This window comes from Myotis yumanensis, unplaced genomic scaffold (assembly GCF_028538775.1).
Source record: "Myotis yumanensis isolate MYYU_CA2020_CCGP unplaced genomic scaffold, mMyoYum1.0.hap1 SCAF_2, whole genome shotgun sequence".
Taxonomy (NCBI): Eukaryota; Metazoa; Chordata; class Mammalia; order Chiroptera; family Vespertilionidae; genus Myotis; species Myotis yumanensis.
In genome coordinates this window covers 144046914-144061214 of record NW_027223753.1, presented here as the reverse complement: position 1 = coordinate 144061214, position 14301 = coordinate 144046914, and the positions used below count along the sequence as shown (strand labels likewise).

General features: G+C 35.1%; 1 protein-coding gene across 6 annotated transcripts in view; it reads left to right on the top strand.

Moving 5' to 3' along the window:
• Positions 1–14301, top strand: part of CBLB (Cbl proto-oncogene B) — a 239310-nt gene that overhangs the window by 94196 nt on the left and 130813 nt on the right. For all 6 annotated transcript variants that reach the window (XM_070406128.1, XM_070406125.1, XM_070406130.1 and 3 more), the window contains exon 4: positions 12004–12150. In XM_070406128.1, the coding sequence (XP_070262229.1) occupies positions 12004–12150 (147 nt within the window). The remainder of the gene's footprint in view (positions 1–12003; positions 12151–14301) is intronic.

The following is a 14301-nucleotide window of genomic DNA, read 5'->3' as shown; positions in this document are numbered from 1 at the left end:
TCCATTTGTAATCCGACTGAAATAGTTAAGGGATTTGATTCATAGTATTGATCAGCCATCATGGTAAACATAACAGTCTCCCCAAATTTGGATATTTTTAAATTCTTGGTTGCAATGAAAGTTACTAGTAAATTTTTAGACTTGATTATTCTGTGCCTACTACATGTATTAGCATATTTCCTTACCAAGAACAAATAAATAAAACTGACTTTCTAAACTATAAGTTTCCCAGTGGGGATACTCTGTTCTGGTAGTCCACATTTTTATATAGTTTCAGTGTTCTGGTATTTACTATTCATTAACATGAAACACAGAGCTCTTAAATTGCCTTTTATTTATTTATTTTTGTTATTTCTGCTGCTTTGTGGTTTTCTTTGTTTTGAGAGCCAATGTTATTCAAGGATTTTTCTTTGTTGAAAAAAGAAAATAATAGATACGCTTTTTATGGCAAACAACAAAATAAAAATCAAGGCTTCCAAATATACTAATAAGTTTTTATATTTGGTGTAATTTCCAAATTTTTATGGTAGATTTTTATGTCTTGACTTCAGGATTTCTGCAGCCTCTGACTAAAGTATATTGAGGAACATCTGAAAACTGAAAATGTAACATTCCTTGTTGTACTCATGTATTAGTTGCAGGTTGGGAAATGGATTCACAATTTTTGACCAAAGCATATGGACTTTGTAGTGCCAGAGTTATCTAGTCACCTTCTGCTGGCTGGAATAAAAGTGATGAGAGCCCTGTCGAATGATATGGACCTCAGAACTTAGATACACAATAACCTCACTTTATAGACGACAAACTGATAAGAGATGCTTCCAGCTCATTTTCATATTATGTAATAATGAGATAGCTATACTTGAGTCTAGAACCCCATGCTACCATTGCCATGTTTCCTTCCACTATATTTCAGAATTTCCTTAATGAGGCTTATAGTTGGAAATGTGGAACCAGTTTTCTAGAAGATCTTATAACTACCACTCAGATACAGAATAAGTTACATCCAATTTAACTTTTGCCAGTTAAGAAAATCTTAGGCCTATTTTTAAAAGATATATTTGTTGTTAATAAATCCAGAGACATAGAAGCATGGAATAGACTGTTGAATCTCAGCGGGAAGGAGGGGGTGGGTGGATAGAGATCAACAAAAAAACATATATGCATATATGCATAATCCATGTACATAGACAGTAGTATGGTGAAGGCCCGGGACAGGGATTGGAGGCAGACTAGAAGGAGTCAGTGAGGAAAAAAGAGACATATGTAATACTTTCGACAATAAAGATTTTTTAAAAAAGAAATATTTGTTATTGTTGCTATATTCATAAAGTTTAAGAATTTTATAGTTGTCCAAGAAAATTTTACTGTAAAACTGGTAAATTATTACAGCCATGATTTTCTATGATTGCTTTACCTTTTTGTTTTTTCATTTTGAAGAAAAAAGAATCCTAGTATGGCCTTATTGTTAAAAAATAGCATTCCTCTGTGGAACTGTAGACATCTAAATTACTCTTTTCCTTTGAACCATTATCATACATACATATCATATATCTGGTAAGCTGAAGAAATGTGGGTATTGAATCCTCAGGTCATGTGTGACTATAAATTTATTTTATGCCATTCTCTGATAAGGAATACATGTGATATGTTAATTTATCTATATAACCATCAAGAATTTTCTAAAATAATTCAACTGGAGTCATATTTTATAGGAGATACAGTCTTTAATTAGAATTAGACTCCTCATTTTATTGGAGAAGTTCTTAGACTTTTTGACCTTTGTATTTCCTGCTTTATATTCTAAAAATGTGAAATTATGATTGAGTCCTTCTTTTAGGGAAGGATTTGGAAAAATACTAGTGCACCATTGGCGAATGTACTATGGGGGAAGGGCTAATACTTTTTAGAACATTGGGGATTAGTGGTCAAGTAGGTGGGTTGGGAGACTGCATCAGAGATGCCTTTTCAACTTGAAAGCAAAAGCAACGTGGTATCAGTGGGGCCTGTCGGAGGGTTTGGGTAGTGGTGTCTGGAAATCTATTCACTGTCCTAAAATCACATTGTAGATTTGCCTGCTCAGAAAAGCAATACAATGACTTTTAATGACATTTTTGTTTCTTATTGAAAGTAGTAAAAGTTAAAGAAAAAATGAAGAAACATTTTTATAATGTAGTAGTAAAGATTACTATGGTTTTCTTTCTCTTGTTTTTGGTATATTCTATATATTTTTCTACTTACTATAATGTAATAGTAAGCTTTTTTTATAGAGCTAGGACTGGCATATTATTTGTTATGTCACTTTACACTTTTATGATGCATGCATGTGTACATGCGCACACACACAAAACATTATGACAGTGGTTCTCAACCTTCCTAATGCCACGACCCTTTAATACAGTTCCTCATGTTGTGGTGACCCCCAATTTCATTGTTACAAATTGAACATAATTAAAGCATAGTGATTAATAACAAAAGCGATATGTAATTATATATGTGTTTTCCGATGGTCTTAGGCGACCCCTGTGAAAGGGTCGTTAGACCCCCAAAGGGGTCGCGACCCACAGGTTGAGAACGCTACATTATGATATGGCATTCATATCAGATTATTCCAAACATCTGTGAGAAGTGCTTGGCAGAATTGTGTTTGCTTTTATTTTTATATTTTCTCCAATCGTATAAATAAAGATAATTTTAATTTCTGGGGAATGGAATAAGTCTCATGATTTTAGTTTTCTTCAGTTAGTAACACACAACATGAGCACCAGAGAGATGAGCTGTCTTGTTCCTCCCCTTGTGGTTCACTTGTCTTTCACTTCATCCACTCCGAGAGAGCTGGGTTGAAGTAGGACAAAGGTATCCATAAGGAAAATTTCCAAAGCCACAAGGAGGAAGTAACTGTCAGGGAGCAGATAGTGTGATGGGAAACTATGTTATGCTGCCTCGGGATATATGACACATTTGTTCACTTTACTTGAGTTTCTGGAAACCACTCAGGGGGAACATAGCATTAATTTCCTTTAGCTTGCTGGTACTTTATTTTGCCACTCACAGAGAAAATTTACAAAAATGGGAAAGAAATGATCTCAGAATTCACATAACAAAGATTTTTTTTTTTGTAATTTAGATCAAACCCCAGATTTTTAATTCTTTACTTAAACAGCTTTTGTTAAAATTACTTTTCATCAAGGTTTTAGCAAGTTGATGCCTTACTCTGCATGTGGTTTCTGTGGACTGTTTTTATATACTCTTCCTATCTATGTGTTTGTTAGCACTGTTTTGGGGTCAGGAAGTCCTTTCTTATTTATAGTTCTTTAAATATTTTCACAGTTCTTGAAATTAACATTAGTTGGGTATTATGTGTGAGAAATTGTTATAGGTAAAACAAGACATTTTCTTCTCCAGCAAATAATTATGATCTGATAGAAATTAAATGCAATATGGGTATAAGATAATCGTGATGCTCTTCAGAGAAAACTTTGTGCTATGGAAGGTAAGGTGAAGTGGCAGCAGTGGTGTGGCATTTAAGAGCCTGGTAGATCACATCTCTGGGAGTGTATGGAGAAGATACCATGGGAGTACTTCGACATAAAACTGGTGCAGATGACAGTTAAGCAGGCTGAGGCATAAAACTTTGTATCAGAGAAGAGAAAGAGGTGGATTAACCCAAGGTATGGATCAGGAAAAGCAGACTATTCATATAGCTTGAGGGGAGCACAGAAAAGTGGTGTGAGAAGTCCAGGAAAGGTAGCTTGGTCCCATGGAAGGTAGAAATAATTGAAGAAAATATCTATAATAATAAAAGCGTAATATGCTAATTAGACCTGACAGCTGAACGACCTTCCTGATGTCCTTCCGGATAACCTTCCAGATGAAGCTGGGGCTGTGAGGGCTGAGGCAAGCCACTGCAGCTTCGAGGGCTGAGCCCCTTGCACGAATTTCATGCATCGGGCTGCTAGTTTATTTTAGGAGAATTTTTAACTATATTCTGTAAAATAAAAACACTAACAAAAGCCATCTCTGAAGTGTCAGATATGAAACAAAATTAAATGGTGGACTATTAGGAATTGCAAAGAAAAAAAGTCAATCTAGTTTTTGAAATAATGTTGTTTCAAGGGCAAGTTTGTTTTGTTTGTTGGTGAGACTCCTCTTCTGTCAAATTACCCCTGGCTATAAAAATATAGTTTGAACTTATAATGTTTCAAAAGAAATAGAAAAAAAAAGAGAGAACAGAGTTCTATCTTCTGGTTGCTTCTATATGAATCCCACAGCAACACTGACTTTCGGCTTAGTTCACAGAACTTGTATTTTATCTTAAATGAAAAGAAATGTAGAAGTAGTTTTTTTTTTTTCTTTTCTCTTTCAAGTAATAGACTAGTCTATATTTTTAAGATTTATTTTACAAAGGGATACTTGTTACAGATTTGGTTTAATCAAAAGACCTCTAATACCAAAGACAAAATAATTTTCTTTATTGAAGTAGATATTGTTAAGCTTTTAAAGCAGATGAAAGTACCAACGATCATATTATAGTGTAGTAGGTTCTCATAATAAATTTTCCATATAAAACTGTTTGCTGAAATCATCAAAGGGATGTTGTTAACCCTACTTTGACATTGCCACAAAGTTGAAATGACATTTAAAAAATATTTGGGAAGCTTTATTGAATATATTGAGATATGGTTTGCTGTATGTAGTCCTTTTCTTCCTGTAAACTGCTGTTATAATCATAGATTTTAAAATCCACATGGCTTCATTTAACAATATCTAATTGCTAGCCTAATTCACATTCACTCTCCCTTCCCATTTCAGGGCCACATTTTGGTCAGAACTACTCCACACCAGAAATTACACAGTGCTCTCATGGCTTACTGCCTTTGTTCTGGTTCTATCTCAGCTTTACTTTCACAATTTTCTATACCCTGGGAGATCTCTCAGCCCCTTAAATTCATTAAGAGTAGGATTGTATCGTCTGTATCTGGATAAAGCTATATAACAATCAAGATTTGCAGAATAAATGACTAAATGGATGAATCAAATACTTGCCCATTGTTTACTGTGGAGTTATCAAAGGCCACATAGCAATTGGATCATAAGGCAAGAGTGGTGGTTTTGCCTTATTAAGATGGTCATCAGTATTATATGGGAGAAAGAAGAAAGACTGCTATGATGAATATTTATACTTTTAAATAGAAGGGGTAGGTAATAATTATAGTAAGTAACTGATTTGTTAAGAGTTTTAAAAAGTAAATGTGGTAGGCTTTGCCTACATGTCTTATTTATTTCTCACAACAAAGAAATAAATTTAATTGAAAATTTTTAGAGATGAGGAAACAGATTCAGACAGAGGTTATGTAACTTACTCAGGACTACCAGGAGAAGAAGGGAGTGAACCCAGTACTATCAAACTTCTGAACCAAACTCTTTAATATAGGATAGTTGGTAAATTAAGCATAATATCTTTTGACTATCTCCTGAAATGTGTCATAGGGTATTACAATTGAACATCATGGGTATATTTCCTGGTTGAGTTATGTTTAAATAAGGCATTTGTAAGTTGTCCATTTAAAATTATTTATTATAGAAGGCAAATGTATTTACCCTAAGGGCAGCATCCTTATTTTGAGGGGTACCCTCTTGCTCTTGTTCAAGAGTATACTATAGGGAGCTCCCAGCTCATCTTTCCCAGCCACACTTTTCGGGGCTTTATCTCCCTAGCCATGTTAGTGGTGTATTACTATGTTTTCTCTAACAAAATAAAAAAATCCTTCATTGGTTACCTATTTTAGTGAAGTTTTTTGAATGACATAGTTTGCTAAATTCCTTTTTAAGTGAGCCATTCCATTTCTATGAAGTGGCATGGAGCAGATTGAAAATTGCCCTTCTGCCTGAGTCTTGGGGTAGATCTTTCCTGGGCACACTCCTGACTTCTCTGATAACTTGGGGAGATTCTCAGTCTTCGTTGGCATTTGGACTTTTAAAATGTGCTTTATTCTCCCCTTCGAAGTACTGAAAACTTAAAAGCATCTGAGCAAGAGAATGGGTAAGATCCACTTTTATTTAAAACTCTCAGGATCCATCTTAATCATAGTCTATTCCTAAGAGTCTGCTCAAATTCTTAGGAACTATAATATTCACAAGATAAAAATAACTGTTTGAAGTAACTCCATTTACCTATCCTGGAGGCCGCTACATCAGAAATTCTGTGAATGGAAATTGCTCTTTAACTAGATGTGAGTCTTATTTTAAGTGCCACTGTTTATATTTTTATGTCTTGCCTTTTTTTGTATGTTGATTTTGTTTCACCTTATAAAGATTAGAAAGAACATGTTTTAGCTTTTAAATGTGAGAATTGAATTATTAATAGTTTTTAATTAAAAAATGGTCCTCTCCTGTTTTTTCCCCAAAGCAGTACATTCTCATAAACTCTGGACTTCACTAACATAAAGTGTCATTTAAAGTGTTTCACTAATTAAGCATGTAAAGCTTTTTATTTTTCTTTGATTTATGACTTTTTTTTTTCAAAAAAAGAAAATGCAAAATTTACATGCAATCTAATTAGATTACGTTCTTTTTGTGCCCCCTCCCCCATATTTTAGTGGAGGCTGCTAATCAAATCTTGATTTATTTTGTATTTTTAAGATTTAATTTATTACATCGAGATGGCTATTGATGTTGTATTGCCCCCACCATATCCTAATATATAAAAAGCCAGGGGCCATCATAACCAAAACAACCGGATGGACAACTGAACAGCAGGCCCTGTGGGGTGACAAGGCCAGCAGGGGGGTTAGTGAGGGATGACCAAAGAACCGAACAGCAGGCTGTGAGGGGTGACCAGGCCAGTAGGGGGAGCAGTTGAGGGCTACCAGGCCAGCGGGGGGGAAAGTTGGGGGCGAGCAGGCTGGCAGGGGGCACTTGGGGGCCAACAGGCTGGGGGGGCAATTGGGGGAAACCAGGCCAGCAGGGGGGCAGTTGGGGGCAACCAGGCCTGCAGGGGGGGTAGTTGGGGGTGACCAGGCAGGCGGGGGAGGCAGTTGGGGGCAACCAGGCCAGCAGAGGGGGGCAGTTAGGGATGATCAGGCTGGCAGGCAGATGAGCAATTAGGAGCCAGCAGTCCCGGATTGTGAGAGGGATGTCCAACTGCCGGTTTAGGACATCCCCCAAGGGGTCCCGGATTGGAGAGGGTGCAGGCTGGGCTGAGGCAAACCCCCCCCCCCCCCATGCAGAATTTCATTCACCGGGCCTCTAGTTGTATAATAAGCATCTACTTATGCCTTTTTGCTCCACAATATGTTATACCTTTATTAAGGGTGGGATTGTATCATTCTTCATCAAAACTTGTGCACCCCAAGTCTCTGAATGATGTTGGCTGTAGCCACCGTAAGCTTCAGTGCTTATTCATGAATAGTGCAGCATCATCATTTCAATTGTGTTAATTCACTCTGGCTCAGCCTTGCATTCTGTGCAGTAATATAACTTGACTTTTGGAGAAATTGATTTATACCATTTTAAAGAAATACAGTGTTAAGTGATTGAGTGTAGGATTAAAGAGGTACTTTGCTCCTTAGATGATATTCTTGACATTGCTTATACATTGTGTGTGTGTGTGTGTGTGTGTGTGTGTATTTTTTTTTAATGTAGCTAGCTTTCCTTCTTCTCTTCCCCATCTCTGTTTTTCTTCTCTTTTCCTCCCTTACTTTTCTTCATGGCTCCTCTAATATTAACATCTTTACTGATTTAACAAGTATTGAAATCCAGAAGCTACTTTGGACTACCTGGTATATCAAAATACTTTTATTTCATAATTATTTCTTAATAACAAAATCTCGCACAAAATTTTAAAAAAGGGCTTGTGATGGTTAATGGGAAATGTGTTAGTAATTAGTCAAAATAAAGTAGCTCTTACACTAAAAGTGAACGAGTATTGCAAAATTTCTTGTAAAATTAATTACATTTATAATTATAAGATTATTGAGTCTTTGTAGACATAATTTTATATTTTCCTTGTTTTGGGGTAGGGAGTTTTACTGATGGAAACCTTCTTAATTAGTAAGCATCAAATCTTTATTAAGCAGTCATTATTGTTGGTCTTATGATGAGATGTAATCAAATGAGCTTAGGGAGAATTGGACAAATATGGGAAAGTTTTATAATAGGAAAAAACATTTCAGCTACAAAGAAGATGTATAGTTGTTGCCCTCTTTCCACTGTAATCATGGTTAGAGATGACTGTATTCTTGGCATTTACTTTTGAATTAGGAAGTTATTTAGGAAGTTATTTTTTTAAAGCTCTTTCAGTGTTCAGAGAAGGCTAGGGAATTAAAACACATAATGTCTAGAAAATATAGTAAACAAACAAAAAAGAAATCCACACAATTATATGAAAAACAAAACCTATTTGCCCTGGTAATAAATTTAAATGACATCAGATAGTAGAATTATCTGTGTGTGTCTTTTTTTTTTCTTCATATATTGATGTTGATTGCAAGCTCTGTAAATCAGTCTTTTCAACAATGGATTTCCAAAATAATCACTTACACATTTATGGTATATATGTGTATTTGAAAATTAGCATGGAGGGACCTGGAGAGTATTATGCTAAAGTTTAGCAGCTAAACGAAATAAGTTAGGCAGAGAATCACAAGTATCTCATGATCTCACTCATGTGTGGAATATAATGAACAAAATAAACTGATGAACAAAATAGGTTCAGAGACATGGAAGCATGGAACAGACTGTCTAATCTCAGAGAGAAGGTAGGGGAGGGTGGGTGGGTGGGAAGAGATCCACCAAAGCACTTGTATGTCTCTGTCTCTGTCTCTCTCTCTGTCTCTCTCTCTCTCTCTCTCTCTCTCTCTATATATATATATATATATATATGTATATATATATACACACACACACACATATATATATTCATTCCGTGGACACAGACAATTGGGTGCTGAAGGCCTGGGGCAGGGGTTGGTGTGGGTTAGAAGGGGTCAATGGGTGGGGAAGGGGACATATGTAATACTTTCAACAATAAAGATTTAAAAAATAAATAAAATAAATATAGTCTGTTATATGTGGAAAATAAGGTAACATGAAACTCTTGCATTAACATACAGTATGTTTAACAACTTGAATTTAAGTTGTTTTTAAAGACTAAGGCAAAACTCATTTTCATTGCCTTAGAATGCAAAAAGTCAAATAAAGATTTGCCAGAACAAGAAAATTAAACTACACACATTTTATAATTAAACAGTGGTTAGATATATAGGTACTAGTAATTACTAGAGCTTCAGGGCTGTAAATTATAAAGAGACAATGTTACTATTTCTGTTTTAAAGTTTAGTGTCTACATAGCCAGTGGGTCAAATATCCCAAATGGGTAATCATTGGCATTGTGCCTCAGACTTTAGATCTTAACAAATATAAATGGAAAACATTTGGATATGATTAAAGAACAAAGAAACAAGGGGATGGAGAACAACCAATTTCAGAAAATATGAAACAGTTGGTTTGCCCTAATTATAGCCATCTTGATTTTTCTTTTTTCTCCTGTATCAGTTGGAGTTTCAGTAGAAAATTAACCCTTTGCCTAATTATAGAAATAAATTTGGTGCAGATTTTCTGAAGTGACTTTATGCTTTCCCCTAAACTCAGATTTCAAAAGTCAGTTGCAGTTTGTGTTGGCCACAGTGCTTTCCTTTGATATAGTTCAGCAGTTTGCTTTTCATTTTCTAAGACTGAATTTCTTATATCTACAATCATCTGAATGAGGGTGTGTTGACATAAATGAGAAGATCAAAGATTCAACTAATTGAAGAAGTTTCACATTTGAATTAGTCAGAGTTGTACGGAAATGTGGCTGAATCTAAGCAAATGATGAAACATTATGCATAATGATAATGATTTTGCAGATTGTTTATTGTTGCTAGTCAAGCACTAAAATAAGGTCTAAGTCCTGACCCTTCTTTTCCATGAATTTTCTCATAGCTAATAAAGGTTATGGAAATTGGGACATTTTGGTTTTCCAGTAGGGATGAATTTATTGAGATGTAGATTACTTTATACTTGACTGCTTGCTTTTCATTCTTTTTCCACTTTTTATCACAAGTACCTTCATTTATTCTGCATTCATATAACATAAAAAGTTACATATTTCTTTTGTAATAAACCATTTAGAAAGAGTCATACCCATTGACTTTATTGACAGGTATATATTATATGATCTCGTTGGTACCTAACATGTTTATTTTTGCTTGTTATTTGAGAGTCATTAAATACAGACACATAAGTAAAAAAGACAAAAAAGAACCAAAACTTTCAGTGTCAAGGTTTTGTTGAAAGATTGTAGGATTTTATATACATTCCAGATTTGATAGCTTTCTCTGTTAATTTTCCTCTGTATTTACTTTTAGTCCTGAAATAATTATTGTACCCCCAACTCCTACCCTTCAGACCCCTCAACAGGCACACAAATGCAGCTGAAGCTTCAAAATGGAATTGTTGTATATGTATCTATTGAATGCATAAACAGGAATATAAAGAAACAAGGTCACTTCAAAAATTATGATTTACATACACTCTGGCTGGATGGATTGTCGTCCTGTGCACCAAAAGGTTGCAGGTTTGACTCCCGGTCAAAGCACACACCCAGGTTGTGGGTTTGATCTCTGTTTGGGTGCATACCGGAGGCTTTAAACAGAGATGTGTTTCTCTCTCATCTCTCTCTCTCTCTCTTTCTCTCTTTCTCTCCCCCCTTCTAAAATCAATTAAAAAAACAACAACACATATATCATTGGCTGAGGATTAAAAAATGATTAGCATTATTAAGGTTTAAGCTTATGAAATGGTAGGAAGGAGTGCAGATGATACTATTATTTTGAAATATGAGTCATACTTTATATTATGTCTTAAATCATGTCAAAATCTCCAGAACTTAACCTGGACATTAGAATAGAGACAGTATCTCCATTTCCCTTGATTCCAAACCATTTTAATTCATTTTGGCTCCCCATTTCTTGTGTGCATTTTTTAATCCTCGCCCAAGGATATTTTTCCATTGATTTTTAGCGAGAGTGGAAGAGAGAGAAAGACAGAGAGAAATATCAATGTGAGAGAAAGACATTGATTATTTGCCGCCTGCACGAGCCCCAACCAGGGCCCGGGCCAGGGAGAAGCCTGCAACCAAAGTTTGTGCCCTTGCCTGGAATTGAACCCGGGACCCTTCAGTCCGCAGGCCTATACTCTGTCCATTGAGCAAACTGTCCAGGGCAAGCATCCCATTTTTTATAGTAGGAGCTCTTAACAAGGGGAATACATGAGAATTGCTCAAGGAGCTTCTAAAATATGCACATACCTGGAACCCATCATCAAAAACTCTGACTTTTTCATAGGAGTGGAAACTGTATTTGACAAAAAACTTTTTCATTATTTCAGATGCCTCTGTGTCATGTTCCAACCAAATATTCTCATCCTGTCTCATGCCATTTCCTCCACTCATCTTCTGTTCTTCTCTAGCCATGCTAAACATAGGTATTTTATAAACAGTTTTATTCCACATCTCTGTGCTTTTGTACATGTTGTTCCTACTCTCCTGTTTTCTCCATTCTAAGTCCCAAATCTGTCAAACACATGCTTATCTTTCTAGATTCTCCTCTAATGACATGTCTTTCCTTACTCCCCCATGTTGAAATAGCCACTCTGTATTTAGCATTAATATTTGATTACTTTTTTCGGTGTCCATCTCTTCCATTAAATTCATGTAATTTATTTTGTTCTTATTTATGTTAAATGACTATATGGATTAGTAAGTGAAAAGCCTGTTAGGAATTGAAATGTACAACTTTTTATGCTCATTATTTTTTAAGGTCATTATTAAATAGAGTTTCATGATCAACCACCAACACCTAGGTGGATACTGTATGTAATTTTATTTTTCATAATATATGGTACTATTTAAACATATATATTTATTTATTTTTCTTTTTTTTTACCCCCTTGTGTCTACAGGCGAAATCTCACAAAACTGTCCCTTATCTTCAGTCACATGCTGGCAGAAATCAAAGCAATCTTTCCCAATGGGCAATTCCAAGGAGATAATTTTCGTATCACGAAAGCAGATGCTGCTGAATTCTGGAGAAAGTTTTTTGGAGACAAGTAAGTAAAAATCATTTTCTAGTTTGGCTCCATCTTTGAAGAATGACTTAGTACCTTCCTCCGTTTCCATATGGTATATATTTTAGTTAGTAGTTTGAAAATTTACTTGAGTGTTTTTGATAAGTATTTTGATTACTAATTTTTCTGTTCAGTGACCACAAGTATACCTCAATAACTGAATAGTTTTATTTTATTACCGAGTAAATATCAGTTATACAGCATTTATTTCATGATCATTTTTTGAGTTAGTTTGCTCTAAGAAGTAGGCGTATGTAAAACAGTTTCTGTACATGAGATACTCATAACTTTTTATAATTTAGTAAACACACAGGACATATGTACAAAATAAGAGACAAAAAAGAGATAACTATGAAGATGGTGTTATTAGTTGTTCTGACAGTTTAGTGGGGAGCAGTTGCTTCAGAATTTCAGGAGTCAGGGACTGCTTCCTAAAGGAGGTGGTGGTTAAGCTTGGTTAAGGCCTGAAATCCAGGTGTGAGGAGGCCTTAGAACCTTGATTCAAGCTTTCTTTGTATCATTGCACAGAAAGGACATATGTGTAGTAAACAAGCAATATAAGTAAGATAAAGATGTTTTCCTTTAGGTACTTCCTGCTCAGACTCAGGTGAGTGTGGTAAATAATAGGAGTTATATGTTTGAAGCCAGCATAACTTAAAACTTACAAAATTTAAAAAGAATTTGTTGGGAATTCCCAGTAGGTTGATCAATACCTAGACATCAGGAGGCAAATGTTTTCTTCTGTAACCTTTGAAGGGTCCCTTTGATGAGAGTGCACATCAAAATGTCCTGGAATTTAGGCAGAACCCCAGCTGAGTATTCAGGAGGAAGAGATTGCTTACACATGGATTATTGTTTTCACCCTGTAGTTAAAGGCCTATGTTTATACACTAACTGCGAAATGAGACGTATAAAATGTTGGTATATGCTTTTGGTAGTCTTAGTTCTCTGATGCTGGTGAATTAACTGTAATATTGTCTTTGTTTTTTTCTTTAGGAAGTGCTATGTTTATCTATAGTTACCACCATGATTAGAATATACTTACAAAAGCAAAGCACATTTTATTACATACATAATTTTTGGGCTTTGAGATTGTGAAAGTCTTTTTCCCACTTCTTAAATACAATATGTTTTGCATTATTTTTGGCACTAAAGGAGGAAATGCCACTATTGTCATTACTAGGGACATTCTGTAGTCCAGAAATCTAGCTATTTGCAATGCTCTGATGTCCAGTCACAAATGAGGAATTAAAAAAGAAATGAGAATAATAGCAAGAGTGTATTAATTACATATTTGTGAATAGTAGAAAGGAGAAAGGTGTTGAGGAGTTCTAAGAAAAAGAGAAAATTTATGGAAGTCACAGTTCAAATGTCAACACTGAGCCTAATGCAAATTGTTGGTTACCTTCAAAATAATTCTCATCTTAACATTTTAAGAAAATCTACAGGACAAATTGTGGTATTTCTTTTTGAAAACTGAAAAATTTAGTGAGTCATGAAATTACTTGTCAAAAGGTCAGTAAAAACTGGAAAGATTGCTCACACATTTTTCAAGAGAGGAGTTTGTTTTGTTGGCACCTTAAGCCACAGAGCATTATGCATTTGAGACATCTTTATTTCCCTTTATTTATAGCCATAGACATCAAGGAGCTGAAGTTTCTGTTCAACTGCTACATGAGTGAAAGTGCTACTAAATTAAATGGGATTCTTGAAATACCGATTAAATACTCTCTCTACCTCCCAAATCCTTGCACTTACATCTCCTGTCTTCACTTATTTAAGAAGCTGCTTAGTTTTTCTTTAACATTTTTACTTTTGGGATGAGAGCCAATGTTAAAACTCCTTCTGGAATTCTGATATAGTTCTGTAGTCATCAAAATTAATGATTCTTTTAATAGATCATTGGAGAAACCATCTTTATATTCTCTGTGGGTTTTCAGCTTGTCGTTCCACAATATTTTATTGAACGCGGGTGAACAAATGAGTGAATGATATAGCCTTTCAAAAGGTTGAATTCGTTTATCTTCCTTATGCTCTGATACTAGTTTGCATTTCACATAACTTAGTCCTTGCATGGAAGCATTCCTCTCATTTATCATTTATCCAGCTTTCCATTGAGGTCACGTGAGAATT